The sequence below is a fragment of the Lotus japonicus genome, chromosome 1, assembly GCF_012489685.1.
Source record: "Lotus japonicus ecotype B-129 chromosome 1, LjGifu_v1.2".
Taxonomy (NCBI): Eukaryota; Viridiplantae; Streptophyta; class Magnoliopsida; order Fabales; family Fabaceae; genus Lotus; species Lotus japonicus.
In genome coordinates, this window is record NC_080041.1 from 104,103,759 (window position 1) to 104,131,506 (window position 27,748).

Genomic DNA, 27,748 nt, shown 5'->3' on the forward strand with positions numbered 1-27,748 from the left:
TCACAATATGTTTGAACTATATCAATTATTACTAATAATCAACAATAGTTGATAATCAATCAGTATCACCGGTTTACCAATGGTGGTTGGTTCAGTGGTACATGTTCGATTTTCCTTAAGTAAGGTCTCGAGTTCGAATCTTACTGTATGAGTAAAAAAACTTGTTGGGAGAGTTGGCCCCATAAGAATACCTCCCGTTAAGAATATATGTGTTAGATCAAAATCAGCATCACTAGTACCTAAGAAAAAAAAAATTGGTGCTGAAATAATCCCCATTGGTCAAATTGCCAAGTGTTCTTGTCATGCATATGATGAATGTACATAAATATGAATTTATCTTTCCATGCTAGTCACATTAGTATAATTGAAGATCATTTGATTGAAGGGAAACTGGTCTTTCGAATACATGAAGCTCACTGCTAAAGTTCAAGTCTTGGAGAGGAACATAAGGTACCTTGTTTATAAGATTCTTTGTAAGATGTTCTAGAATCACTTCATGTCATGCTTCAAAATCAACAGTATTATGGAAAGCATGCTATAATAGCTTATCTCATCTTAATGTAGGAACTTTGTGGGACAAGATTTGGATCCCTTGAGTACTAAAGTGCTTCAGAGTTTGGAGCAACAGCTTGACACATCTCTAAAGCGCATCCGAACAAGAAAGGTAAAGAATGCTTACTATTAATTACAAGAAATGAGAAGATAAAAACAATAGAAGAAAATAAATGTAATCTTAAAATTAAAGAAATAGCATTAGACAAGTAACATTTTTTTAGTTGATCTTAGAGTACTGACTGATCAATATGATTTCTGCAGAACCAAATTATGAATCAAAACATCTCAGAGATGCATAAAAAGGTAAGATTTTTTGTGGGTTGAGAATGATATTAAGAATTGCCAAGACTGCATGCTTGTAAATTAGATGCTAACAACAACATGGAATAGCTGAAAGTCTATAGTGAGAGTCTTTGATGTTTAGTTTGCAACAGAATTTCATGTGCAATACTTCTTAAAGCAACGCTTGCGTGTATTACAAGGTTACATGACTTTCATACCTTAAGAAATAGGATGTTTTGATAGCTTCTCGATCTTAGAATCAATTCTTACACTCATAAGTTATTCACAAAAGTTTCTTCTCAGAATTGATTTCAGCTATGAAATCAATTGTAGAAGTATCTCCAGACATACAGAGAGAAGCTAATTGGATGACATCAGTGAAAGTAATCTTACATGTCACTGTTTCTACTTTGTTTTTCTGAGACTTTTTTTCGTAGTAGAGTTTATTTATTAATTTAAATTTCTATAAGTGATCTAGAACTATTTTTCTTATTACTTTAAGAAGATTTAAAAACATTTGAAATTTATAAGATGTTTTTTATGTGCATATGACAGACAAGGGCGTTGCAGGAGCAAAACAGCAAGCTAGCAAAGGTGGAAGTTACATATTCCTTATTAACATTTCAATCTAAATCTTCTATCCAAGAAATGATTGAAGAAAAAACTAACTTTTATTACATTTATGATTAGATGAAGGAGAAAGAGAAGACAAAGAAACTAACTGATGAAGGACCACAGAGCTGCCCAGAAACCACAGGCCAACAATGTTCATCCACCTCCAACTTATATTCTCCAAAGCTAATGCCACCACAAACACAGTTTCCTTCTCTAACTCACGGGTACATACCTATCTTGATTCTCTCTTCTAAACATGTCTTGTAGACAAGGTCACAACCCTTAGGATGTAGATTCTAGCTATTGGTGATGCAGAATACAATTGAAGCATAAGGGTGATCAAAATGTCAACCTAAGCAATAAAACCGTTTTTAACAGGATCAAGATCTTTTGTCCCTAAGTGGCGTCTCAATTTCATATCTCACCAATGAAATCTTGTCAAGTCAATTCAAAGAGGCATGAGTGAGGCAATTACAAACTTACATGGTAGTTTTTTATTGGTGTGACATGAGACATTGTTTGGGAACAGAAGGTTTCAATCCTTTTAATTTTTGACATACCTTGGAGAAAATGTTTGCATTGCTTGTATACATGTCACTATGTGAGTTTGTGCTAGAAATAAAATAAAACTGACAGTTTAAGCCATAAGTTAGTGTGATGATCCTATGGTCCAAATGTCTTAACTTTACATAATTTGTAGTGTATTCTAATACCCTGACTTATTCAATGTTCATGTCTCCAATTTTGGAAGGAAAATGGTTGTTCAATAACAAAATTGAATAAATATGGACAAAAAATTGCACACAGCATATTATTTCATCCTCTGGATATAAACTGTTTCTCATTTTAGTAGAAGCTACCTTTAATCTTAGACTTTCATGCTGAAACAAACTGTCTGAAGATCCATTATGATGTTAGGAGCTACATATGCATGCATATAGAGAATTTTGCTAAATACAGCAAATATGATCTTAGAAACTACATATGCATATATATAGAAATTTTTACTAACACATACTAGACACACTGTTTGAGATGATCAAAGTGTCCAAATGATGCAGTGAGACTTTACAAGCAAGATTATCGCTGGAAGAAACGGTTGAAGCTCGAATCGCCCCCAGTAGTGGTACTCTCATCCCACCATGGATGCTGCATCATCTAACTAGTTAGACATATGGTTCTGTCAAGTATGTGACTAATATGATAAATGTAATTTTAAGACATCAACTCTGTTAGAGTGGCTACATGCCTGAGTTTAAATCTGCTCTATCTTTTTGTAAAGGATGTGCCATTCATGCATATTTTATATCAATGGGAATGCAGTCTCTGCTATTGTAGAATAACATTTAGGTAATGGCTCTGCAGTGCACTGAGACTTTTCAAAACAAATGGTGCACCATTATTTTGACAATAATGATGCATGATGGGATTCAAATTAGAAAATGCCAAAGAAAATATATATAGCAAACTAGTAAGATGGTAGTCCACCTAAGAGTTTTCCTCCATAATGCTCTTAATTTTTTTCAATGGCTTCAGGGCTTCATCTAATTATGAACCGAGTTTGGATAAAGATGAAAGGCAAGATTGAATTTAATTGTAACTTACACCCCCATAAAGTATAAGTTTTCGAAATTGTAAATCCGGTATTTTCGTGTTATATTTTCTTTCTTGGGGAAATATAGTTAGAGAGAATACAAACAACAAAAAGTTTTTAGGACGCAAAAGAATACACTTGTGAAAAATCTAACTATATTTATGTTATTTGCCCTATTATTATTATTACGATTGGTCTTTTTATTTCTTTCTGAAATAAGATAACTGTAATCTTTCTGAATAAAAAGAAGTTATTCCTCTTAAATTGGGTAAATCTGCCAGAAAGTCGAAGTCAGTTGATTAAAGGCTACCCTCAGAATCCTAAAAAGACATAAATACTGTTCTTGTGCTTATTATTACAAATCTAATTCAAGACATGTTTAAAAATCATTATATGATATAAAAAAAGTAAAAAAACCATTTCAGTACCTTTTCTCATGAACAAAATTTAACTTCAATACACTTCAAAAAAAGCATAAAGTGAAATCACATCTGAAGTTTAAGCTCAGAATGCTTGAGGCCAGGAACTGCATTGTAGATCAAATGCTCATTCTGAAAGTTCGAGATATTATTCATAATGAGTTAATGGTCTGTTGATTTAATAGAGGCCAATTCAATATGCTCTAAAATACATATTGTTTTGGCATTAAGTAAAAATACATATATTACATGATTCCTTCTGCTAAAATAAAACAATGTTACAATTATAAATACACATATTACATTATATGAATACAACAAATCATTATTAATACTCATGCTATGTCAGGATTTACTATTTCATCTCCTTGTATTGTTCATGAGCATCACCAGCAAGCATATACTCTCTGCCATGAAGTTGTTTCCATTGCATCATCATTTGGTTCATTGAGGAAGCACCAAAGCGAAAAATAAGAACCAATATCATAATAAGGCAAGAGACAAATAAATGAAGGCAAAAAACATGAATTGTGTGTCAGTATAGAAGAGTCCTCCTAGGGTTCAATTGTATTTGTATGTTTAAGTACATGGGTAAGAACAAGGCGAGCCTCGGTGCAACGGTAAGGTTGTTGCCTTGTGACTTTGCGGTCACAAGTTTGAGCTGTGTAATCAACAGCCTCTTGCAAAAATGCACCGTAAGGTTGCCTACATTAGATCCACAAAGTGGGGTCTGACCCATTCAAGGACCTCCCGGATAGCGGGAGCTTTATAGCACCACGTTTTCCCTTTGAAGTACATGGGTAAGAAGGACTTTGAGAGTGTATAAATTTATTACCAAAAGAACTTCAGATAACGGATATCACAAAGTATGCAGTTTATCATTTTGAAAATGAATTACCAATTGTTAACTATTAGTCTTTTCAAATCCTAATTAAAACTGATGATACTCTAATTGAGTTGAAGAGCATATTAGAATCACATGTATCACATGAAGTACCTGAGTCTTCCGCAAAGGCGAGCTAAGGCGTCTGAGCCGGTTCTGTATGCAATATCCTCAACTTTAGCAGCATTAGATAAAGTCATACTCTCAGCAAGTACAAACTCACACAACTCCTTTAATGAACAAGCATCAGTCAACACAGCTGAATGGCCCCCACCAGCAGCTAGTTTTCTAACCTCCCCAACACACCTGTGATTGAGGAAGTTTAAAATAAAAAACTATGCTATCATGAAGATGTTGAGGGCGAGTCTTGGCGCAACAGTAAGGTTGTGCGATGCAATCACAGGTTCAAGCCGTGGAATCAGCCTCTTGCAAAAATGCAAGGTAAGACTGCCTACACTAGATCCACAAAGTGGGTCCGGCCCCTCCTGGATCTCATGCATATAGCAAGAGCTTTATAGCACCAAGTTTGCCCCTATTTTTATTATAATGAAGAAGTTACTTAAGCTAGAAATACATACCAGTCAACTGGTGATGGATACCAAGCATATGTAGATTTCTCATTGGCTGCCTGACCATAATTATTGTAACCCCATCCATGAATTCGACCATCACTCATAGAAATAAGAGTATGGGAATGTCCGCAAGCAATGAGTTGCACGCCTTTCGGAACAATTAAAACCGGAATGTTTCGGAAAAACGTCTGAGAGTCATTAGCAACACACGAGAACAATCCGGTGTTGGGACCAAGGCCTAACTGTCCAGATTGACCGCCACCCCAAGCATAAAGAGCTCCTCCCTGAGTTAAAGCACATGTATGTACACCACCACACGCCACGTCTTTTATGTAAATACTATCGAGGGAAACCACCCTCCTTGGTATTAACTCTTTATCCCCATACTGAAGTGAAGAATGCCCAAGCTGGCCCATATTTCCTAGCCCCCATGTGTAACTGCAAGGTAGAAGGACAAATATTAAAAGTGACGAAATATTATCACAAGAAGCTAAATTCCATAAGTAATCACTTTTAATATTGTTTATGGATCCCAAACAATACATATAAGCAAAACAAGTTATTCCTTAGGCTAGATAAATACACCATTGTGTTCATGTATTAAATCAAATGAGCAAAAGAAACTAAACAAAGATTGAGTATCTTCTGCAAACACACAAATAAATTACTAAGCTCAACAGCATTTCCATTGCATCTTGTCTCCTGATGTGAGATTCCCTAATGTGTCATGCGGAAAACCACAATTTCATGTTTAAATTTATATCCATCAAGAAAGTCCTTCAAATCACTTACACCTCGCCCTTATCAGAAATGGCTGCTGTGTGGTACTCCCCGCATGACACTGTGGTAATCTTCACAAGCTCAGGGGTTTCATCAAGGAACTTAGCATAAGAATTTATAATACGAGGCCTCTGTAGTCCTTCACAAGTAACACCTCGGCCAAGTTGACCATACTCATTATAGCCTGGTTTATGAAAACAGTGAGAAAAACCTGATTAGTAGGTCATATGAAAGCAGAAACCCACTTTGTGAATGCTTGATTTACTTTTCTACATTTAATGCTGAGTGAATTTATAAGCCTCTAACCATGTCAACTCCATAAAGGCAATTATTACATAAAATTTACAAAACAAATATGACAAATAATATATTTATAAAGAAAATAGCGAACAAAGCAAGGCAATTACTGAATTACCCCAAGCTTGTAGTAGGCCTTCCTCAGATAAAGCAACCACATGGACAGCTCCACATGACACTTCACGAATAATCTGTAAGTATGATAATATGAATGATAGGAGAAAAGTAAACAAGATAAAAATTGCAACATATAAATATTGTATCCCCCAAAGGTAAGGAAGAGAGACTGCATTCTACATAGCATTTAATAAAATTAAACTCAAACCTAGGAGAATAGAGGTATTCATATATCATAATTCCTAGCAAGGCTAACAAAAATTTGGGAAACAAGAATACAGGAAAGAATTACATTCATGGAAGAAGTTACATGACACCAAAGAAGCAATTATCATCCTTCATGGGCCTCAGAACATATTAGACCTAACGAATAGATTTTACATATGGTGGAAAAAAGTGATGTTGAGCATATTACAGAGTACAAAAGTAATGTATAAACTATACAATAGACAATGTTTAGAAGAACCTAAAATCATAGTAAGGCATGGCAAAAAATAATGGGTAACAAATGTGTAAGAACAAAAGTATCTCTATGTATATCCAACACCAGTAGTCAGATTTTATGGTGGGGTTGACTCTAGGAGTAAAAATAAAGGCAGGTGATTAGGCATTGCTTGGAAAGATTCCTATTTAAGTGTACTTCTTCTTTATCACAGCTCTCTACCTAGTAAAATAAAAATAGAACGTGGAATTTCGATCTTTTTCCATATAAACAATGAAAATAACAAAATAATCAAATAAATCAAATAAATCACGCATTATTTCCTTTAGTCATTATGAATGTTTACATACATGCAAATATATACATATAAATATACTGGTATGCACTCAAACTCAGTCTCAGACATAAATACTTACTGTGTTAGGTTCGAAAGCCCCCCAAAACAATCTAGGAAGATTTGATCCCTGAAATATAAAAAAATAAGTTGAAGATGAAGGATTTCTGACAATGAAGAATATTATAACAAGCATTAACCCTTAAAAAAGTATTACCTGATTTTGGCCCCACACCCAGAGCCTTCCAGTCGAGACGGTACCATCATTTTCACGAGGGTCTGCAATGCAAGCAGAACAATGTGCTCCGCAGGATACAGATTTTACAAACTCTGACTCTAATTCTTTTACTTTCTTAGGATGCTTCCTTCGCTCCTCCGTTCCATCACCCAATTGACCAAAGTCATTAGCCCCTAATATATGAAATATATGCATGAATCTTCGACACTTGGCACTTTCATGTTTTCAAACCATTTGCTATATGAACTATCAGTAATAGCGAACAAACATACAATTAGAATCGTACCTTAAAAAAAGGAAAAACAAATTAAAAGTTATTAAAGGCTATTTAATTCTTATGCATATTGTTCCCTATTAGTAAAAATCATCAAATGCCATGAATTCTAATCACAATTGTCAATAAGGAAAGAACTGCAGGTGCAGGGCAAAGATAGTCTTTACTGATACATATCAATTCCATATATGAATTGTAGTGAGAACACTGATCATACACGTGTTTGCCACAGTAGAATACTAAAATCCAGTTCTGGCAAGACCATTAATCAATGAGAGTATGTCCCACTCCTAAAATTAAACTTGCAATTTTGGTCCCTCTATTTTCCAAACCAACAAAAACATCCCCTGGTTTGAGTTTTCAGTGCGTGAAATAAGCTTACTGCATGAATCTTCGCACTAGAGATACAAAGCCCAATAATACTTGTTGTGGTTACTAATTCGAATTACATAACTGTTTTTACTCTCTCATTAACAAATACATGTCAGTTGTCAACTGTGCTTCTGACGTTTGAACATTGGACTAAAACTCAATGTATACGTTTGAATTAGGGAAGGGAAGTCCCATGAACTTAGTTACATGGTTGAGACATTTGCTTGCAATTTCCAAGAAGGAGGTCCAACACACCCTAGTAGGCATCCCTTAGCCACCACTTCGATGACACCGCCTCATTTAATCCATATCAGGGTCTAATCATGGATACGAAATTCAATCTAAAATTATTTAATTCATATATGTTTGACTGAGAGGACGAACCTAGACACAACGGTAAGGTCACTATCATGTGACTTTTCAGTCATAGGTTTGAGCTGTGGAATCAGCCTCTTGCAAAAATGCAAGGTAAGGCTGTCTACATTAGATCCACAAAGTGGACCTGACCCGACCTGGACCTCGCGCATAGCGGGAGCTTTATAGCACCAGGTTTGTCATTATTTTTATGTGTTTGACTGCCTAAATAACACGGCTTTCAGAGGACTTTCCCTCTTGTCGAGTCGCATTCCGCTCCCTTTTCTTCCTTCTTTTCCGTTGTCGGTCACAGAAATAACAATCATGGAAAAAAGCTCCAACACTTAAAAACAGTGTGTTTAAATGAATGAAGTCAATGAACAATCAGTAAAACAAATAAGAGTAAAAAGTCCAAACCCCAAGTATAAAGCAAGCCATCAGAGGCTATTGCTGCTGTGTGCTCGCGACCACAAGCAACATCCAACCACCGGACATTGGTACCAGCTGGACATCCAAACAGCTGAGGAGGAAGCTGTTTTGGAATCCTCAACTGATCGTCTTCCTCCTTTCGACCTGTCTGCCCGGATTGATTGTATCCCCACACATAAATAGCACTCTTCCTTGGAACGTTCACAGGTTTGATGGCCCCAAAAATTGCATCAATATCCATGGATTGTTGACCTTAAGATGCAAAGTCAAATTAAGAACAACTTGTAAAGTACAATCAAATGATAACATAAACACCAACTACATCTACATGTAATCAATTAACCATACAAACAAAAAGTCTAGAACACGTGATATGAGTGATAATTATAGAATAATAAATCAGCTAAAATGATGAAACACCCTTCAAGCATTTCAATGACCAAGTTAAACAGATAAATAAAATATAAAAAAAAACCCAATTTAGATGATGCTTTCTATGTCACCAAAGATCAAAACTTTGGGGAAACCATGGCGAAATAATAAGTCAATTTTCATGATTAAGACAAAATGTGGAAGAAGCTATAATGGGTAGGGGATTAAAACGAAGAAAGTTCAATTTTTGGGAAATGGGGTTGGAAGAAAAAGGGTGAAAAGTAGGGTTAGCAATCAATCCATTGCAATTTGTGAGAATCACTGGAATGAAAAGAAGCATGGTGTGAGAAATTGAAGAGGGAGAGAGAGAAGTAGCATACGGGAAAAAAATTGACTTGAGAATGAGAGAAAATGGAGAATGGGAAGAAGAAGTTCAAATGAATGAATGATGGATGGAAGGAAGGAAGGAAAGGAAGGAGGGAAGAATGCTTCACGAACAAGTGTCGCGCAGGTGAGGGTATCACATGCTTCCTCGGTTCCTGAAAGTCACCACAAAGTTGGAATTTTCTAGATTCCTTGTTTTTTATATCATTAAATATTAAATATTAAATATAAAAATATAATAAATATAAATATAAAATTAATAAAGTTTCATTTTTCTCGTATGAAATTAATAAAGTTATGATTTTTTTAAAGATATTATAACTCCACACAATCGTCTAACAACACTTACCTCAAACGCGAACAAAATTCAGAAAATTATACTACACTACAATATGATAAGCAATTAAAGACAAGGCATTTTCACTTAAGCCCTTACAAGAATCTAAACCAATAAAAGTCATACAAAAGCGCTTAAACTCGAAGTGTTATCAATAAGTTAAGTAGTTATAAGTGAAAATAGTTTTTTTTCTATATTAAACACTTCTTTATCTATACAACTCTTCCAATTCTAATAGAGTTTGTAATATCTACAGCTTTCATAGAGATCTAACATTGCAAAAATGCGACTTCAGTGACACCAAATGAAATCATGCCTACTTAAATAAGAACACATATGATGAGAGGCTATGGCAAGACCCTTACTAAAAAAGGGCCATAACAAGGTAAGGAGAGGAAGATGATGATATCAATTTTTTCTCTGTCAGTGATTAGAGTGAATGTGATTTTATCCAAGTTAAACTAAAATATAAACACACTAAGTTACCTAGGGAAGTTAATTAATCCACTTAGGAAAATATTAGATTCACACCCTAATTTTGCAAGAGAAACAGAATAAGATACAGTTTAAAAAAAAAATCTGCCTTTTATAATACTCAACACCTTGCTGAAGAAAAATAAGATATATGATAAACGATATAATGAGAAATAGATATAATTTGAATTTAAAGTAAATGTGGAAACAAATAGAGTGAAAGGAAAATAGATGTTGTAAGAAAGTAACTTAATAAAACGGTTATAATTGCAAACATTTATACATAAATTACTTTAAAAAATTTATTAAAAGAGAAAAATAATGTTACGAAATTGAATTTGAAACAAATTCATTAATAAAAACCATTTGAATGGTGATTAATTACCTTATGTAACAATGATTCGTAATATTCGTTTGGACGTAACATAATTCTCATTAAAATGAGTTGCAAATATGTTATAATCTTATAAGCTATTTTGAGCTCATTTTTAACTATCTTAACAAATTTTTATAACGTATTCAAAATAGTTTATAGATAGATGGAAAGTAATTTCCATAAGTTCTCTTGATAGACTTGTTCAAGCGTTTATATGTTACTCAAATAAACTTTTCTTGAATAATGTATCTCACTCAATTAATCCTAGAGTTTGATTGTTTGCCACGTAAGCCCAATCCTATTCTCTTGTGGATAAGAAAAAAATCTACACTACACATTTTCTTCCCAAACGTTTCAATGGACAAAACAAACACCAGAGAAAACAATTCCACACCACCAACACATCAATGGCTACCATATTTTCATCACCATCCGCCATTTTCTCCTCCTCATCCACCACCAAAACCCCACCCTCCTCCTCTTCCTCACCGAAGCTCTCTCTCCTCCCCTGCAAACAACAACCTCTAACCACCTTGACCGCCGCCGCAGCCATAGCCGCAATCCTCATCTCCGCACCCCCACCTTCCTTAGCATCAGACTACCAAGTCTACTACGGCACCGCTGCCAGCGCTGCCAACTACGGCGGCTACGGCGGCAACTCCAGCAAGAAGGACTCTGCTGAGTACGTCTACGATGTCCCTGAGGGTTGGAAGGAGCGATTGGTCTCAAAGGTTGAAAAGGGTACCAATGGAACTGACAGTGAATTCTACAACCCGAAGAAGAGGGCAGAGAAAGAGTACCTCACTTTCCTTTCTGGGTTTCGCCAGCTAGCTCCTAAAGATGCGGTCTTGAGCAATTTGGCACTGTCTGATGTGAATTTGCAGGACTTGATTGCTGATGCAAATAGTGTGAAGTCTGAGGAGGTGAAGGATGATAAGGGTCAAGTGTATTATGTGTATGAGATTGATGGGGTTGGTACTCATAGCTTGATCTCAGTGACTTGTGCTCAAAACAAGCTTTATGCTCATTTTGTTAATGCTCCTAATCCAGAGTGGAATAAAGATAAGGACATTCTAACACATGTTCACAAGTCTTTTAAGACAGTTGGGGGAACATTTTGATGATTAATTAGCTTCTAGTTTTTTCTCTACTGTATAAATAAAAATGGTTGTCTGTTTTGTATATGCTGAGGACGATGACTTATGATGATGAATTTGATATTTTCTCTGCTTGTTGATTTTCTTGCATTTCTGGTATAGTTGCTTTAACTTTTAAATTTTCAAGCATTTTTGCTATGGAAAATAAAGACTAGCTCCTGCAATTTTGGATTTTGTGTGGTTATGACTTTTGAGTTGATTTACATCTAATTTGTGTTTTGGTTGTATGTTTTGTATTTGCTGAGGATGGGGTCTTATGAATGATGAATTTGATGTTTTCACTGCTTGTCAATTTTCTTGCGTTTCTGGTATAGTTGCTTCAGATTTTAAACTTTCAAGCATTTTTGCTATGGGAAATGTTGGAATCAAGTGTTAGAGTCAAGTCCCACGTCGGAGAAATCAAGGCAAGAAAGAGAGTTTATAAGGAGATGATTGACACATAAACCTAATGCTTTAAGGTTTTGGGTTAAGATGTGGTATCTAAGATCTCCTTGGTGTCTCCCCTCGGCTTTGCCCCATGGGTCCTCGCCACAACTCTCCCAAACAAGTGGTATCAGAGCCGATAGTTCATGGGGGACCATGACGGCTACTTGTGTCGAAAGTCTTCCTAGCAGTGTGGCTCGGCAGCAGGTTTCGTTGAGCAACGAACGACGGTACAAGGGTGGATAGCCTTCGCAGATGGGAGGACCATGGGTGATGTGGTTGAGGGACTCACACTTGAGGGAGAGATTGTTGGAATCAAGTGTTAGAGTCAAGTCCCACATCGGAGAAGTCAATGCAAGAGGGAGAGTTTATAAGGAGATGGACCCATAAATCTAATGCTTTAAGGTTTTGGGTTAAGATGTGGTGTCGAAGATCTCCTTGGTGTCTCCCCTCGGCCTTGCCCCATGGGTCCTCGCCGTGACTCTCCCCAGCAGGAAATAAAGACTGCCTCTTGCAATTTTGAACTGAGGATGGTATTTGTCCTGTGATGATGAATTTGATATTTTCATTGCATGTCAAATTGCCTGCATTTCTGGTATAGTTGCTTCTAATTTGAAACTTTCAAGCATTTTTGCCGGGAAAATAGAGACTACTTTACAAATTGTGATGTTCGGTTTGGGGTTCTTTTAAATCTAATTTGTGCTTTGCTTTTTTGTTGATTGCTTAAAAACCTTGTTCCTTTTATGTTGTCCTTAGTCCTAAATTCAGTTGAGCTAGGGAGTTTTCAAAAAAAATTGTGACATTCAGTTTATGTTTGGAAATCCTTGTAAAACGTATTTGAAGTCAAAGTCAATTCTAAAAAGAAGCTTTTGTGACTAGCTTTTAGATTTCATAATTGATTACAACAAAAATAAATTGATTCAAATATTCCATTAGTTTCCATGAAATTGCTGGTCCTAGAAATATTCATCTTGGTTAGTGCCGCCCTATTATGAGTTTTTTTTTCCACCTGGAATATTTTATATTGGGTTAATGGTTAAAATAGTCCTTGATTTTATAAGTGAGTTTAATAATAGTCCTTCGTCGAAAAATGATAGTAGTAACTATTAAACAAACCCTTAGTACTGGTGGTGTTGTGTATAGGCAGTAAGCTACTGACGATTTCGAAAAAGAAAAAAAAACCCGTGACTATTACCAACGAGGTTTTATCGACACATTATGCCGTTGAAAACGTGTCATTAGCTAGGGCTTTTACCTGTAGTCGACGGACAGAAGAAGATTGTGTTGAGCCAAAGAAAGGAGATAGTTTAAAACTGGGGGATAAAACTCCACATTGGGCTTTAAAGAGCAAGCCATAAGTGGATCAGACACCACATCTTTCACCCAAAACCTTAAGACAATGAGTGTATGGGTTCTCACACTTATAAACCACTCAAACTTATCATTAACTTCCAATGTGAGACTTACTCACACTTGAATTCCCAACAATCTCACCTCAAGTGTGAGTCCATCTCAAACGAAAGTTGGGCTTGTACTCATCCAGAACCTTAAAGGTCGTCATTCTGAGCTTGTGTTGCTGAGTCTCAGAGGCCCAGTCACATGGTCAAACAACCATCAGCTCTGATACCACTGTTGGGCCAAAGAAAGGATATGGTTTTTTTTCGTTCAAAGGAGAAAGTTCCATTCATTGAAAAGGGCCATGCCTAGTACAAGGCTACAAGAGCCAAACAAATTCAGCCTTTTCTACAGAGCCCAAACAAATTTTCGTATGCAATACAAGGGCCTGCTAGCTAGAGTACAGTAAACTTACAAGAAAGTTCATTGCAATTAAGCATAAGACTCATTTATACATTTAAACACAATTAGCTAAATGAGATTAAATAAAACAACTTGCAAGCCCAAAGCCACCAAGCCTTTCACCAAATAGCCCAAAAACTCAACATAAAGTAAGATATCCAGAAACGCCAGCGAAGGCAAAGACGGCGAAGGTGGAACGACGTCGGCTCTACAGCTTAACCCAGACGCTGATCTTCTGTGAACGAAGCGAATATTTGATATGAAAGCTTATATGTCGCTTCTCCAAAACCTTGTCGGCTCTACCGTCAGCCACTCTGCTACAAGGTCCACAACCACAGCAATTCACAACACCTCAGAACAAGCAAAAGATTAGATCTGAAAGGAGGGAGCGGTGAATATTGTTGAAGACGATGGTGGTCACGGCTGGTGGTTGGTGGTTGGAGGCGAGGGTCGCGGGTGTGAGGAGGCCGCAAAGCAAAACCATCAAAAGAGAGAAAAGATGGGTAGAGGAGGAGACGATGAAAGAGGCAAAGGTGGTTGCGGCACGGGGGAGATGGCATGGCGGCGACACGGTGGGCAGTGATAACAGAAGTGGCCACAAAAGAGTGGAAAAACCAAACTAAAAATAAGAGAAAACCCACTTATTTGGGTAGAAAATCCACCTAATGTGGAATATAACCCACCTATTGTGGGAGAAAACTACATACCTAGAGCAGGAAAGGCCTCCATGGCAGAGGAGAAGTAACCCTCAAAGGGGGAGTGTAAGACCCTCAATTTATTAAATAAATTATTATGAATTTAGTATATTATTATTATTATGATAAATATATAAAATTGATTGATCATTGTATGTTGCCTGTTTTCATGAATTGAGTGTTGTTGATTGATTAATTGTCGTTAAGATTATGCGAATGTTCAAATGCATGATGTGCGAAATTTATTATGATTAAAATCATCATTGTTGATGTTGGCCTTGTTGTTGGTTAGATATTGAATAACAACATAAGATTCATTTATGGAATTTTTTTTCTAAATAATGCAAAAAAGTTTTTTAATTAGCAAAAAGGGGCACGAAAAAATTTATTTAGCAAGATGGGGTACTTTTAGTGGGATTCGCGAGTTTTGTTGCGTTTCCATCTATTATTCTGAAAAAGGTCTGACTGCGTTGGGAGGTGCAGGGTGATTGGGGAAATCATTGCTTTATGATGGTGGGATTCGCAAGTTTTCTTGCGTTTTCCATGTCAGGGTGGCAGGTTGCACGTTATTGGATTCGCAAGTTTTCTTGCGTTTTCCATGTAGTTGGAATGATGGTCAATGATGGTGGCAGGGTGGCAGGGTGGCAGGTTGCACGTTATTGGTGTCGCGACTTTACCTGCGAATTCAAGTGCTTTTCAGGTGCTTTTCAGGTGGCAGTACTGACATGGAGGGAAAGGAATGGCTAAGATTGAATGCTCAATTTTTTTTGCGAATTCAGGATATACAAAATGACAAAATAAGCGAGATTGACTGGATTCTCAATTATTTTTGCGAATTCAAAACACTATAAGTTAACTCCTGAGCCTCATAACTTTCTTCTACGAAAAATACACTTCAATATTTTCAAAACTTCAATCTCCTGCATTTCAGAACGTTTCTGTAACGAAAAAAACCTTTGCAATGGATCAAGTTATTACTTTTGTGTATTACGATGGCAGGGTTGTCCATGGCGACCAAGGTGCCATATTCGAAGGTCGGAGAAGGTCCATGCATCTGAAGCGAAACATTACCTTCGACCGTTTGAAGAAGAAAATCCACGAAAGGTTGAAGCTGCAAAGGAACCAGATGATTTCTAGAGTCAGCTCTAGATTTATGACGACACCGAATCCCATTTTTTTTACGCATTTTGAGATAGTTGATAATGTTGATGTTCAAGTCATGATGGATGCATTTAGTCAGCAGTCATATATGGTTCAGCTGGAGCTGTATGTTGAAGTTACTGAAGCTGGAAGTTCATCAATGTCAGTGCCGACGTATCTGTCGTCTACTCAACCGAGACCCACTGAAGACGGTGGTAGACATGTTGTTGATGAGGAGCTTCTTGCAGAACCATATACTGTGCCTTTTAGCGTTATGAGTATTGAAGAGACCAATATCGTCGTTCCTTCGGATGTCGCAGTTAATTTGGGCGATGATTATGACTACCGCCTTGACAATGATAATGTGGACGGTGAAGTCATTCCTTCAGACGATGACCACAATGAAGATGAAAGAATGCAAGAAGGAGGTGACGAGTCTGACACAGACGATGAGGGAGACCGACACGCTAATCCTCAGCCTCGGATGGCACCTCATCCTGCTGATCAACCTGCGGCACCAGTGAATGTCAATGTTGAAACTTAAGGTATGTACAATCAACATATCTCATCAAGCGTTGTTTTTTATAAATATATGGTACTTGATATATTTCTATAATTTTATAGGCCACCCAAACACGGCCCCATTCTGGAGTGCTTCTTCGCATTATACATATATTAACTGGGATCACCCAGATGAAGAAACTGATTTTTATTCTGAAACGGATGTGAATGGATCATGGAAGCTAGGTGATGACTTATGTAAAGGGTTGATTTTTGAAAACAAGCGTGCTGTACAGGATGCCTTGTTACACTATTGTTTTAGACTAAATCAAACTTATAAGATGAGTGAATCCAAGCCAGAGTACTTTACTGCAAAGTGTCAGAAATCCGTAGATGGCTGCCCGTGGAGGATAAGGGCACATCTATCCAAGAAAATTGGTAAATGGATCATATCCAAATGGGGGGGTTCGCATACGTGCTTAAATGCGATGACTTCTCAAGACCACAAGAAGATGACGTCCACCTTCATGTCCAACTACATTCTTGGTATATATTGCTTACATATGATTATTATTTCGCTACACATTTACAAATATGAAATTGCTATTAACATACATTATTTTTCTTTTATGTCTTAGGCATGGTAAGTGCCCAACCAACTATCCCTATTTCCCTCATACAAGAGAGGATAAGTGGTCAACTCAATTATATGGTGTCATACTTTAAAGCTTGGAAGGCGAAGCAAAAAGCACTTGCTCGCGTGTTCGGTGATTGGGAGGAGTCTTACGACCTGCTCCCTAGGTGGTTGGAATATATGCTGAGGTTTTCCCCTGGATCCCATTACGAGTTTGTCACAACTGACTATAAGGACCAGTATGGCAATGTTGTTCCTGATTTCAAGAAATTTGGTCGAGTGTTTTGGACGTACAAACAATGTTGTGACGCATTCAACTATTGCAAGCCAATGATACAAATTGATGGCACATTCCTCTACGGAAAGTATAGTGGAACTTTGCTTATTGCCACGACACAGGACGGGAACAGTAATGTGTTGCCTTTAGCTTTTGCAATTGTGGAGGGAGAAACACTCGGTGCTTGGACGTGGTTTCTTCGTCTGATGCGTGTGCATGTCACCAAGAAACAAGGGATATGTCTAATATCAGACAGACACGCTAGCATTCTCTCAGCAGTGGGGAATCCGTCTAACGGGTGGCAGCCACCAAACGCTTTTCATGTGTATTGCATTCGCCACGTTGCCAGTAATTTCAACAACAGGTTTCACAACACAGAGCAAAAAAATGAACTGATAAATATGGGTAAGTTTGCGTCTGTTCATTAGTTCAATGCGATGTTTTTTTAATATGGAATATTGAAATTTGTTTGAAATGTGCAGCTTACGAGCCTTGCCCATATCTTTTCGAGCAACGCTTAGCGGCGTTTCGAGGGCACAACACAGCTGTCCGGCAATGGATAAATGACATCAGTAATGAGAAATGGAGCCGAGCGTGTGATGTGGAAGGTCGTAGGTATGGCCACATGACCACGAACTTATCTGAGGCTGTGAACAAAGTGTTTAGGGGTGCTAGAAACTTGCCTATCACTGCACTTGTTAAATGCACATATGGCAGGCTTGTGGAATATTTTGTGCAGCGAGGTTCTGCAGCAGCAGCACAACAAAGAGCCGGCGACATATATTGTAACAAGGTCATGGAGGCCATGACAAAGAATGCGACGATTGCCCAGTCTCACATTGTGCGGACGTATAGCATAGATAGGTCCAGGTTCGAAGTAGAGGAGGGATTCAACCAGCAGAACCATCGCAGTGGTTATACGTGGCGACTGAACTTAGATGAAAGAACTTGCGAATGTGGGCGCTTCCAGACGTTCAAATATCCTTGTTCACATGTGATCGCCGCGTGCGCCAACCAGAGTTTAGACTATCTTCAATATGTGGACCCTGTTTATACGATTCAGAACATTGTGGATGCGTATTCAGGGCAGTGGTACCCCATTGGGAATGATCTGAACATGCCGCCCAGAGCTGGGCCTAGAATTGCTCCAGATCCTGCCAAAATACGGAAGAAGGGTCGTCCAAGGTCTACCCGTATAAGAAATGAGATGGACTTAAGGGAGAATCAATCTCAGCCGAGTCGGAGATCAGTGTCACTACAAAGATAATTATGTTGCTTTAATTGTGCAAGCTCTTAAATTAATCACTGTGTGTAAGCTTGAAGTGTAGTCCAAATGCATGTGAGAAATAATTATGTTAGAGCTTAAACATTGGCTCATTACTATTGTTTCTAACTTAATATGAATTGGATGCTAGTGCATATCAAAACAAGAAAGAAAGAATTTAATAGTATAGTATTATTATATACTCGTATACTATATACATATATATATATATATATATAAACTAAAAGTTTAATGTATAAACTAATTTTTTATTATAAACTATATAATACTCGTATATATATAAAAACTATATATATTATATATATATAAACTATCTATATTATATATATATATATAAACCCAAACTTAAAAGTCTAAAATATATTACACACCAACTTTAAATTCACTAATTATAAGTAAATGATACAACAAATTAACAATTTCGACAATTAGGATAAGGACGGTCTCTTGCATCCCGGTATGGCCTATCTGGGTCTCCCCCTGCAGCTGCACGGTTCAAGTCCAGTTGGAAGTTAGCCTGTGTCTGCTGGAGCTGCGAAGGGTCTATATCTTGCCAGAATTGCGGTTGAGGAGGATCCAGCAATTCACGAATTGCAACACCATCCCAGTCACCCATTGGATTCCAAGTATCTGGACTAACGTCCTGCATATGCACTGGCGGTGTCTGAAAGTTGTCATAGCCATGTTGTGACCCGGCAAATGACTGTTCACCAACAAAATTTGTTGATGACACAAATTGTTGAGAGTGTGATCCATCAAAAGGCGGTGCCGGCACATATGGTTGAGATTGTGAACTGTCAAAATGCGGTGTTGGTATATATGGCTGAGACATGGATCCATCAAATTGTGCCGAGGGAGTATATGGCTGAGATCCATACATTGTTTGAGTCTCGGGCATCTGCATCGGTGTCTCTTCCTGATCATCATGAACCCCAGATGACCCCGCCCCATAATAGTATGGTCGGTATGTCTCATTCAGATCAAGGGGGTACAATGAGTACTGTCCATGTGGAGGTGGTAGTGTTCCCCCCTGAATAATAACATGTTCGGGAATCTGAGATTCTCGCCGTCTTCCAAGACCTTCCCCTTCTTCTTTTCCAGTCGGCGGTATGTCATTTGTGGTTGCGTGTGTAAACTCCATAGGAAAGCTAGGAACCGATGCAGCGGGATGAGATATCCTGTCACTTGCATGGCAAAGTGTAAGGCAACGAGCAGCTTGGTTCTGAAGGTCATGATCCGTGTATAGTGGGCGACCTTCAGGTGTCAGTCCATACCATACATGCTGAACGCGCATAGCCTACATTATTAATAACAGAGTGAGGATGTTACGCACATATATGAATACAGAAGTAAAAATAACACAACAATTTAAAAATAATAACCATTTGCCCCCTTGTTGCAGCCGCACGCGTCAACCAACGAACGGAATACTTGTCGTACCAAATCATGTACTCATCATTTGGCCCAACAAGAGTATTAGTCTCGGGTTGGTTAGCCAACCTCTGGTGCCTCTCCGACCACAGCTGTATAAAACCACGCATGTTATGTACCCAATCCTGCTTTTCCTTCCCTTTTAGAGAAATATCATGCATTTCATTAAGTTGAGACGGTGCATCCGGTACAGGTTGAAACATCCCGAATTGTTGCATAACTCGATCCGGTTGATGCCACTCTGAAATGTGATAGAGTACCATTGGCACCACAGTTCTCCATAAATGCATGTTTTCTCGACAACGTTCCGGAAGCCCATTGAGAACACGATCAGAGTACGGCTTCCACACAAACTACATACACAAGAAGGATAAGAATTTAAATGAAAATAAAGATAAACAAAGTCCGACAAGCTACTCACGTCATTAGAACTCAAATCGTCTAGTTTGGTGCGCCACCACTCGATTTGCTTCTTTGCCCACTTTATTGGTTTTTCCGGATCCGGGTCCCTCCATCTGTTTAATATATAAAAAATGAATGAACTGTAATGTTTGAATTTAAGGACATGAAATTAACAACGAAATTTATTATTTAAATTATGTGCATACCTTGCCGCGAGTGGGAGGCCACGGTGCAACCTCGGTGGATCCGGGCCGATTCCTGGAATCCTTAGCCATGCCCACACTTGTATCAAATAAGCACAGCCGCCAATCTCTGTACGTGAAGCACCAGTTGCATAACACAACTCATGATAGAGAAGTGCTAGTACGGCTGAACCCCAACTATACTTTGCGGTCTCCTCAAAGTCTCGTAAGAGAATGAGATATCTAAGAGGGACATGTGAACCGGTGTGGTCACAAAGTAAGAAAGTACCAATTAGTCGCAAGATGAATGCTCTTGCAGCATACATAAGTTGTATCGGGTCGGCACCGGCTAGATTATGAAAATTAAATTGCTCAGCCAGCCAAACCAACTTCAAGCCACCTCCTTTGATAGCACTGGCGGGTGGCACCACTCCGAGCAAGTCCTCTACAAGCTCAGACCAATCACACCAAGTAACTCCGGTGACAGGATTCCCATCAATGGGTAAGCCAAGATGAACAGCAACATCTTGCAGAGTGATAGTACACTCTCCGAACGGCATATGAAACGTGTGTGTCTCAGGCCTCCATCGCTCCACCATAGCTGATATTAAAACTTTGTCAAGTTTCAGAGACCCAGCTAAGGCAGCTTCGTAAAATCCGGCTTGACGAAGGTGGCCTACAATTTCAGCGGGAATAAAATCTCGAAAATCCCGATATTTTCTCACTTTCAGAATTCTATTTATTTGGTTCCACGCACCAACAGACACGTGTTTGCCATCTTTTTGCAAATACAACACACTATCATTCCTCGGACCCAATTTGACCACTTCTTGGTCGGCCATTTACAATACCTATTGAACATAATGAATAAAAGATGATAGTTAATAAAATTTAATGATAATAATTCTAAAATAATTTAATAAAACTTAATGATAATAATTCTAAAATAATTTAAGTAACAAAACTTAATGATAATAATTCTAAAATAATTTAAGTAACAAAACTTAATGCTAATAATTAATAAAAGTTATACAATATAGTTAGTAATAATAATCAAGTCACATATGAAAACTAGTCATTTACTTATATCATTATTAACAAAACCATTAAAAAAATATTTCAAAGTAAAGGTTGAAAGAGTAGAGAAAATACCTTTATTTTGAGGGGGGAGAGTTCAAAGAAATTAACACTTTGAGAGTTGAGAGAAAATTGGTCGAGAGTTGGGAGAAAGTTGTGAGAGTTAAGAGATTTGGGAGTTGGAGTTGAGGGAGTTGGGAGAGTGGCGGTCTATTTGTAGGGGTTGGAGACCGCCACAAAACACTACAATTCGCAACATTTATTGCGGTTCCATGGTCAAATCAGAGCTGCCACGTTCCTTCCCCATGCAGCCAGACTCACGGGTCCTGTCTTGTTCCCCTGCCACCCTGCCACCCTGCCCCATATCACCTGAATCATTGTGCCATCATTCACCCTGAAAAGTTGGTCTCGCAATAAAACATGCGGCTCCCACTCCCCATCAATGTGTCCTCCTCGAGTCAATCAGTCAGCACGTGGCCCTTCCTCCTCGAGTCAGTCAGTCAGCACGTGGCCCTTCCCCATGCATCTCAAGTTGGACTCGCAAGAAAACATGCGGCTCCCACACACGGCCAAAATCATAAGGCAATTATTTTCCAATCACCCTGCAACCCATCATTCACCCATCATTTCCCAATCAGCTTTTACTTTTTCAGACTTGCAATTCGCAACATTAATTGCGGAACCCAACAAAGTACCCCATCTTGCTAAATATTGTTTTTAGTACCCCTTTTTGCTAATTAAAAATATTTTTTGCATTATTTAGAAAAAAAATTCTCATTTCTGTCGTTAGTCAGTTGTCAGTAAAATGACATAAATGAACATTTATTAGAATTAGACTTATGATAATTATTTAATTAAAAATATAAGTCATAAAAATAAAAATAAAATTGAAATAACTCTATTTATTTTATAATTTTCGAGATTGATGACTAGGGGAGAGAAAAGCGTGTTAGACAATTTATTTTGGATTTGTTTAGGGGTTTTTCTATAAATCTAGATCAAATATTTTTTAAAAAATTGAAAAGGAGGATATAAAACTGAAATAAATTAATATTAGGTATGATATGACTTAAAATAATTATTTTTAATAAAAAATAAATAAATCTTTGACTGATATGTATTTATTTTAACTTAATGTTAAAATAGGTCATGTAGAAACTGTATCTTGAAGATATTTGTTTAAAAATTAAAAGATGGGTTGTAAAAATATTAGAAAGTCATCTGAGGATGATTATAAATATTTTAGAAGTAATTAAATATTTAATTACGGATTTTTTTTTAATTTCTTTATATTAATTAATTAATTAAACTTGAAATTGCTTGTTAATTAAGGAAATTAAACTATTTTGGTTTCAAATTTTTAGAGAGGCTTCTAAATTAGGGGGAATATCATTACATTGATTTTTGATCAATTTTGATATGATGGAAATTTAAAATAGTTAATTTAGGAATTTTCAGAAAGAAAATCTACTGAGATTTTATCGAAAAATTAGAATAAGGGAAATCTATTGAACCATGACTTAGGGAAGAAGCAAAAAGGGGTGAATTCTTAATATTTCCTCCTCTTAGAGTGTGTGTGACCGAAATTTAGGAGGCCTAGAGTTAGGTTAAGATTTTTCTTATAAATAGGACCTTCAATGTGTGGAAAAGTCGCAAACCCTGAAGCTACCTCCCTCACTTGAAAAAAATACACCATCACCCTCAAGTGCCCTATCTCTCTCTCTTTAGCCGAATCCTTTCCTCCCTTTGTTGATCAAGAGTGATTTTCCTTCGTTCGTTCGTTGAGGTTCCCTCGTATGCACTACTACTTAAGGAGGTAATGGTAGCTTCTTAATTAGCGCATGCGTCTGCCTGTTTTCTATTTTCTTGCATGTAATTGACATGAAGGTGGTGTGTTATGGCGTTTATTTGTTTACTTGAATTTTCCATGTTGTTGTATTATTGCTTTATGGCATGCTTTAAGTGTTTTAAGTGTTGAATATTTCTTGAAGATGTCATATTTGATCTCGTCGTATGAAATTGAAAACGACATGTTGTTGGACATTGGGGTGGTCGTGGGTCACTTGTTTTGCTTTTTTGATATGAACATTTGAATTGTTGATAAGTTGTTTATCTTCTATCCTTTAAATCAAGATTATGAAGTTGTTATTAAGTGATAGAGATAGAAATTTTGTTGCTATCTTCTTGTTATCTTAAGATGATTTTAAAGTTTGTTATCTTTTTCTTGAGATTCGAATTCAAAATTGGATATCTTATCTTGATTTTGAATTCGAGTTTTGGTTGTTTTGTTTTTGGAGCTAACCCTTAATGTTTGCTACTTGTCTATGTGGGCGCTTAACGCTTTAGTTGATGAGCCGTTAAGTGGTGAAGTTTGAATTTTCTTGACGACAAGGAGTCGATCGTGAGGCTTGCGGGTAGGCGGCGAGAAGCTTGAAGCACTTGCAAAAGTGGAATGTTATTTGATAAACTTCGTTTTATTTACCGTTGGATTTTTGTCAAACATCGTTATTTCGTTAAAATCTTTGCGCTAGCGGTTTTATTTAATTATTTAGGTTTGATATTATTATTGCGATAATGGACTATTTATTTGAATAATAGTACTCAAACGAGTTTTGAAAATCAAATGATAAGCTGGTCTAAGCTTTTGATAAGTTGATTAAAATGGATTAATCGAATTGATTTTGAACTTAAAATGATAATTGAATCGTTTTGAAAATGTTATCAAAAACCTTATTTGAGTTAAAGTAAGAACTCGGGTTGTTCCTTCGAAGGCAAGAAGGGCTTTTAATGCGACATTGTGCCCGACCAGCTTACCTTGGAACTTCTCGGGCCATTGCTTGGGTGATGATGGGCCTTTGTTTTCGAAATATCATCGTTTGGAAAAGGAAAAAAAAACAGTCCCCATATTTTGTTGGGTTACTAATGTGATCCCCGGTTTAGAAATTTGGGCGTTACAGGGAGGACCCCCAAAAGGAGATGGTTTAAAACTGGGAGATAAAACTCTACATTAGAATTTAAAGAGCAAGTCATAAGTGGATCTGACACCACATCTTTCACCCAAAGCCTTAACTTTCTTTGGCCCAACAGATTGCTGGTAATAACAAAGCTTTCTTGTAGTGACTGTTGAGTGTTCAACCCCATAAGTTGTGCTTTAAAAGAAATTGAAATAAACAAATTAAGCACAAAGAGGTTGAATTGTGTTTATGAATTTTTTTTTGAGTAAGCAAGTTGAAAAGTTATTTTTCAAAAATAATTAGAATGTGTATGTGCTAATAGAGAACTTGTGCAACACGTTCTAATGTTGTCGCACGTTCTAATGTTGTGACTCGTTCTAATAAGACTCAGCACATTCTAGCCGTCTTAAAATTCTATGCGGAATATACACTTTAAAGGAGAATGATCTTTTGGTTAAAAAACTAAAGTTCAGGTTTAGATAGATTGTAATAAACTTCGAAACGTTGTTCAATTCCACTTAAGTTAGATCAACAAATAAATAAAGAGATAAATAATAGAATGTCACACATAAAATTTATCTTGGTTAATGCAACCTCTAAAGCTATGTCTAGTCTCCAAAAAATCTTTGGGATTTTTCACTAACTATTACCAGGGATTATGTACTTTGATAAAATGAATAAAATAATTCTATCAAGACTTGGGAGTTGAGACTTGAGATACTTGTTTTACCCTATTAAGTGAATTCACTGAAAATAGAGTGAGACCATTTTATAACACATACCCTTATCAAAATATAGGTGGTTGAATTTATCGATTACTTTTATTATTATTTTTTGTCTTCCTTCATAAATGCTCGTAACAAGCAAATAGTCAAGTATAAAAATAAGAGAATGGTTGATAATCGGAGAATACAATCAAATAAACAAACGCAACATTCGTTCCTAGTTCCAGGTACAGAATTGAAGGAATCGTTCCAGGTTCAACGCCGACGAGGTTGACGAGGACATTGTCGTCGATCAGAGACTGAAAATCTACCATTGAAAGATGAACGAGCACCAACAAACTAACAGAGAGAGCCCCTCTCTCTTCTCCAATCTCCCTGAGGAGTTGATTCCACAAATTCTGCTGAGGTTACCAATGAGATCTCTTCTCCGTTTCAAATCGGTCTGCAAATCGTGGTTGTCTCTCATTTCCGATTCCAAATTTGGTAAATCTCACTATGACCTAGCTGCTTCGCCCACTCACCGATGTCTTACTAAAGGTAATGATTCTGAAATTGAGTCCATAGATGTAGATGCAACATCACTTCGAAATGATTCTTATGTAGTTAACCTCAAATTTCCGCTTCTGCCACCACCCCGTAGGGCTCGTGATACTGACCCCCTAGTGATGTTGAGTTCGTGGGTTCTTGTAGAGGGTTTATTCTTGTAGCCTATCCACAAGGTGATGTCATTGTATGGAATCCATCAACCAGTGAGCAGAGAAGAATTGCAGACGACCTTGGTCTTGATGAGATGATTGCTATGTATCCAACTGGTTTTGGGTATGGCAAATCAACAGATGACTACTTGCTTGTTCTTATGATCGTGATTCCTGAAGGCTATTATCCAGAGGAAGTACCTGATCTTCCTACTACTATTCACATTTTTTCCATGAAAACAAAATCCTGGTCTTACCAGGAGGGTACTTATGCTCATCTCAAAATTGCGGCCTTCTTGAAAGAAATCCTGCACCGGTTGGTAACCTCTTATGAAACTAAACTTCATGTAATTATTGCCTTTCATTTGGTACAAAGGAGTTTGTCAGAGATTCCTTTGCCACAAGTTTTAGCCAAGGAATTAGAAAATAAATATTGGTATAATTTGAGGGTCATGGAAGAATGTCTCTCTGCCTATGTTACCCGGGTGATGCGGCTTCAACGGCTGACATTTGGATGATGAAAGACTATAAAGTGCAGTCATCTTGGACTAAGTTTTTTTTTTTCTACTTGTAATATTCCCCGCAATGTTATTTATCCAATATGTATCACTTAACATGGTGAAATTTTTTGTTCATATGGCTTTGGAAGATTAATGATAGTTGATGACAAAGGATGGCGACTTCTTGATTAGAGCACAAAATGGCCCAAACCCCATATGCTGTTTGGTGACGAAAGAGGGAAAATACTACATTGTGGTTTGTATAGTGAGAGTTTACTATCACTCCCTAATGACTTTGTGGAATCAAGTGAAGACGACCATCGAACGATTTCCTAGGAGGAGACAAGTGACGATGACCTATAGTATCTGACAATAAGAATTAGCGTATGTAATTCTTCAATCCTTTTCACCATTTTATTACTATTTATCATGCATAGCAAAAATTGAAACTCATATGTACAACATGATAGTATGAGATGATTCGTTAACCTATCTTGTGCACCCTCCTTCTTAAGTGATTATATTTCTTCATAAATAAGTTTGAAACTTGAAATTGCAAGGAAATATGAGGTGTGGTGGTAGACTTAATTTACTAGTTGATAGGAAAAATATTTGATGTCATGTTTGCTTAGAATTGCCAAAGGCAATTTTGGTTGAAAATTATATACGAAAAACAACCAAGGTCTGGGGTGAAATAACAGTTCTCAAACTAAGATCCTATAGAATTTATAATATGGTGATATTTGAAATAAGCTTTTCTTTTTCGTGCAGGCCTTGAAAGGTGCAAGATTGCTCTACACAATTATGCTTAATGTCTTGGCTTGACTTCAAATGATGATATTGCAAGAAGAGAGCTTTGCATTTGGAAGAGAATGTTATTTATACAATTTTAAATCTTCTCACTTCAGTAGTGTTTGCTTAGTCGTGATTTCAGTAAGTTGGAGTCAAGGCATGCTTTTGATCAATCATATTTTAGTGTATGACTTAGAAAATCCTAGCAGGACTTAGTACTTAGTACATGGTATTTTGTATCTTTATCCTTTTTCCTCTTAATATTGTTATGGACTTATTGCAGTTGCAGTTTGTTTCTCTTAATGTCGTTTACATGGTTTTCAAAATCAATCTCTACTTATTTGTACTGTGTTTAGTAACTTCCTCTACAAAATTTATTTCGGACTTTTTAAAGATATTGTGTTGTTACTCATTTTGACTTGTATTTATGGTGATACTGTCATTCTTAATTGTCCATATCATAACAAATCAAGTTAAGATGTGGATTAATCTCGCATCTGGTCATAGCTTCATCGTATCTCTGCGAAGGCCGATAAGGGACATGTGTATTTTGTGTATGAGATTGATGGGGGGTTGGTATT

At 37.1% G+C, this 27,748-nt stretch overlaps 4 protein-coding genes and 1 long non-coding RNA gene across 6 annotated transcripts; 4 read left to right on the plus strand and 1 right to left on the minus strand.

The window, feature by feature from the left end:
- The first annotated feature begins 235 nt into the window (after nucleotides 1-235).
- On the plus strand, nucleotides 236-2,797 carry LOC130728652 (agamous-like MADS-box protein FUL-L). Its single transcript, XM_057580178.1, has 6 exons — nucleotides 236-450; nucleotides 565-664; nucleotides 817-858; nucleotides 1,393-1,431; nucleotides 1,528-1,676; nucleotides 2,514-2,797. Exons 1-6 carry the CDS (start codon nucleotides 407-409, stop codon nucleotides 2,620-2,622), a joined length of 483 nt encoding a protein of 160 aa, XP_057436161.1. The 5' UTR covers nucleotides 236-406; the 3' UTR covers nucleotides 2,623-2,797.
- Nucleotides 2,798-3,595: 798 nt separating this feature from the next.
- On the minus strand, nucleotides 3,596-9,472 carry LOC130728654 (ultraviolet-B receptor UVR8). Of its 2 annotated transcripts, none has more exons than XM_057580180.1 (9): nucleotides 9,428-9,472; nucleotides 8,546-8,809; nucleotides 7,108-7,301; nucleotides 6,973-7,020; nucleotides 6,116-6,188; nucleotides 5,713-5,884; nucleotides 4,927-5,358; nucleotides 4,463-4,654; nucleotides 3,596-3,872 (listed from the first exon to the last, which is right to left on the minus strand). In XM_057580180.1, exons 2-9 carry the CDS (start codon nucleotides 8,796-8,798, stop codon nucleotides 3,821-3,823), a joined length of 1,416 nt encoding a protein of 471 aa, XP_057436163.1. In that variant the 5' UTR covers nucleotides 8,799-8,809; nucleotides 9,428-9,472; the 3' UTR covers nucleotides 3,596-3,820. The 2 variants fall into 2 exon arrangements, with proteins under 2 accessions (XP_057436163.1, XP_057436162.1); XM_057580179.1 differs by having other exon boundaries at nucleotides 9,310-9,442.
- Nucleotides 9,473-10,845: 1,373 nt separating this feature from the next.
- On the plus strand, nucleotides 10,846-11,747 carry LOC130728655 (thylakoid lumenal 19 kDa protein, chloroplastic). The gene has a single exon (XM_057580181.1). The coding sequence runs from the start codon at nucleotides 10,908-10,910 to the stop codon at nucleotides 11,619-11,621; it is 714 nt and encodes a 237-aa protein (XP_057436164.1). The 5' UTR covers nucleotides 10,846-10,907; the 3' UTR covers nucleotides 11,622-11,747.
- Nucleotides 11,748-14,900: 3,153 nt separating this feature from the next.
- On the plus strand, nucleotides 14,901-18,562 carry LOC130728656 (uncharacterized). The gene is made up of 3 exons (XM_057580182.1): nucleotides 14,901-16,759; nucleotides 16,852-17,529; nucleotides 17,607-18,562. The coding sequence occupies exons 1-3, from the start codon at nucleotides 16,237-16,239 to the stop codon at nucleotides 18,389-18,391; spliced, it is 1,986 nt and encodes a 661-aa protein (XP_057436165.1). The 5' UTR covers nucleotides 14,901-16,236; the 3' UTR covers nucleotides 18,392-18,562.
- A 6,795-nt stretch (nucleotides 18,563-25,357) lies between these two features.
- LOC130728657 (uncharacterized) lies at nucleotides 25,358-27,544 on the plus strand. Its single transcript, XR_009015731.1, has 3 exons — nucleotides 25,358-25,717; nucleotides 25,821-26,763; nucleotides 27,147-27,544. It is a non-coding gene; the product is annotated as an uncharacterized LOC130728657 (long non-coding RNA).
- Nucleotides 27,545-27,748: the final 204 nt, after the last annotated feature.

Bases quoted from the DNA above. Each gene is read 5' to 3' on its own strand.
- LOC130728652 (XM_057580178.1), top strand. From the start codon at position 407: ATGAAGCTCACTGCTAAAGTTCAAGTCTTGGAGAGGAACATAAG. The intron at 859-1,392 runs GTAAGATTTTTT...TGCATATGACAG, and splicing joins TCTCAGAGATGCATAAAAAG to ACAAGGGCGTTGCAGGAGCA. The intron at 1,432-1,527 runs GTGGAAGTTACA...ATTTATGATTAG, and splicing joins AAAACAGCAAGCTAGCAAAG to ATGAAGGAGAAAGAGAAGAC.
- LOC130728656 (XM_057580182.1), top strand. From the start codon at position 16,237: ATGTCAATGTTGAAACTTAAGGTATGTACAATCAACATATCTCATCAA. The intron at 16,760-16,851 runs GTATATATTGCT...TTTATGTCTTAG, and splicing joins CATGTCCAACTACATTCTTG to GCATGGTAAGTGCCCAACCA. The intron at 17,530-17,606 runs GTAAGTTTGCGT...TGAAATGTGCAG, and splicing joins AAATGAACTGATAAATATGG to CTTACGAGCCTTGCCCATAT.
- LOC130728654 (XM_057580180.1), bottom strand. From the start codon at position 8,798: ATGGATATTGATGCAATTTTTGGGGCCATCAAACCTGTGAACGTTCCA. The intron at 7,302-8,545 runs GTTTGGACTTTT...TTCATATATTAG, and splicing joins TGGCTTGCTTTATACTTGGG to GGGCTAATGACTTTGGTCAA. The intron at 4,655-4,926 runs GTATGTATTTCT...CCTCAATCACAG, and splicing joins TATCCATCACCAGTTGACTG to GTGTGTTGGGGAGGTTAGAA.
- LOC130728655 (XM_057580181.1), top strand. From the start codon at position 10,908: ATGGCTACCATATTTTCATCACCATCCGCCATTTTCTCCTCCTCATCC.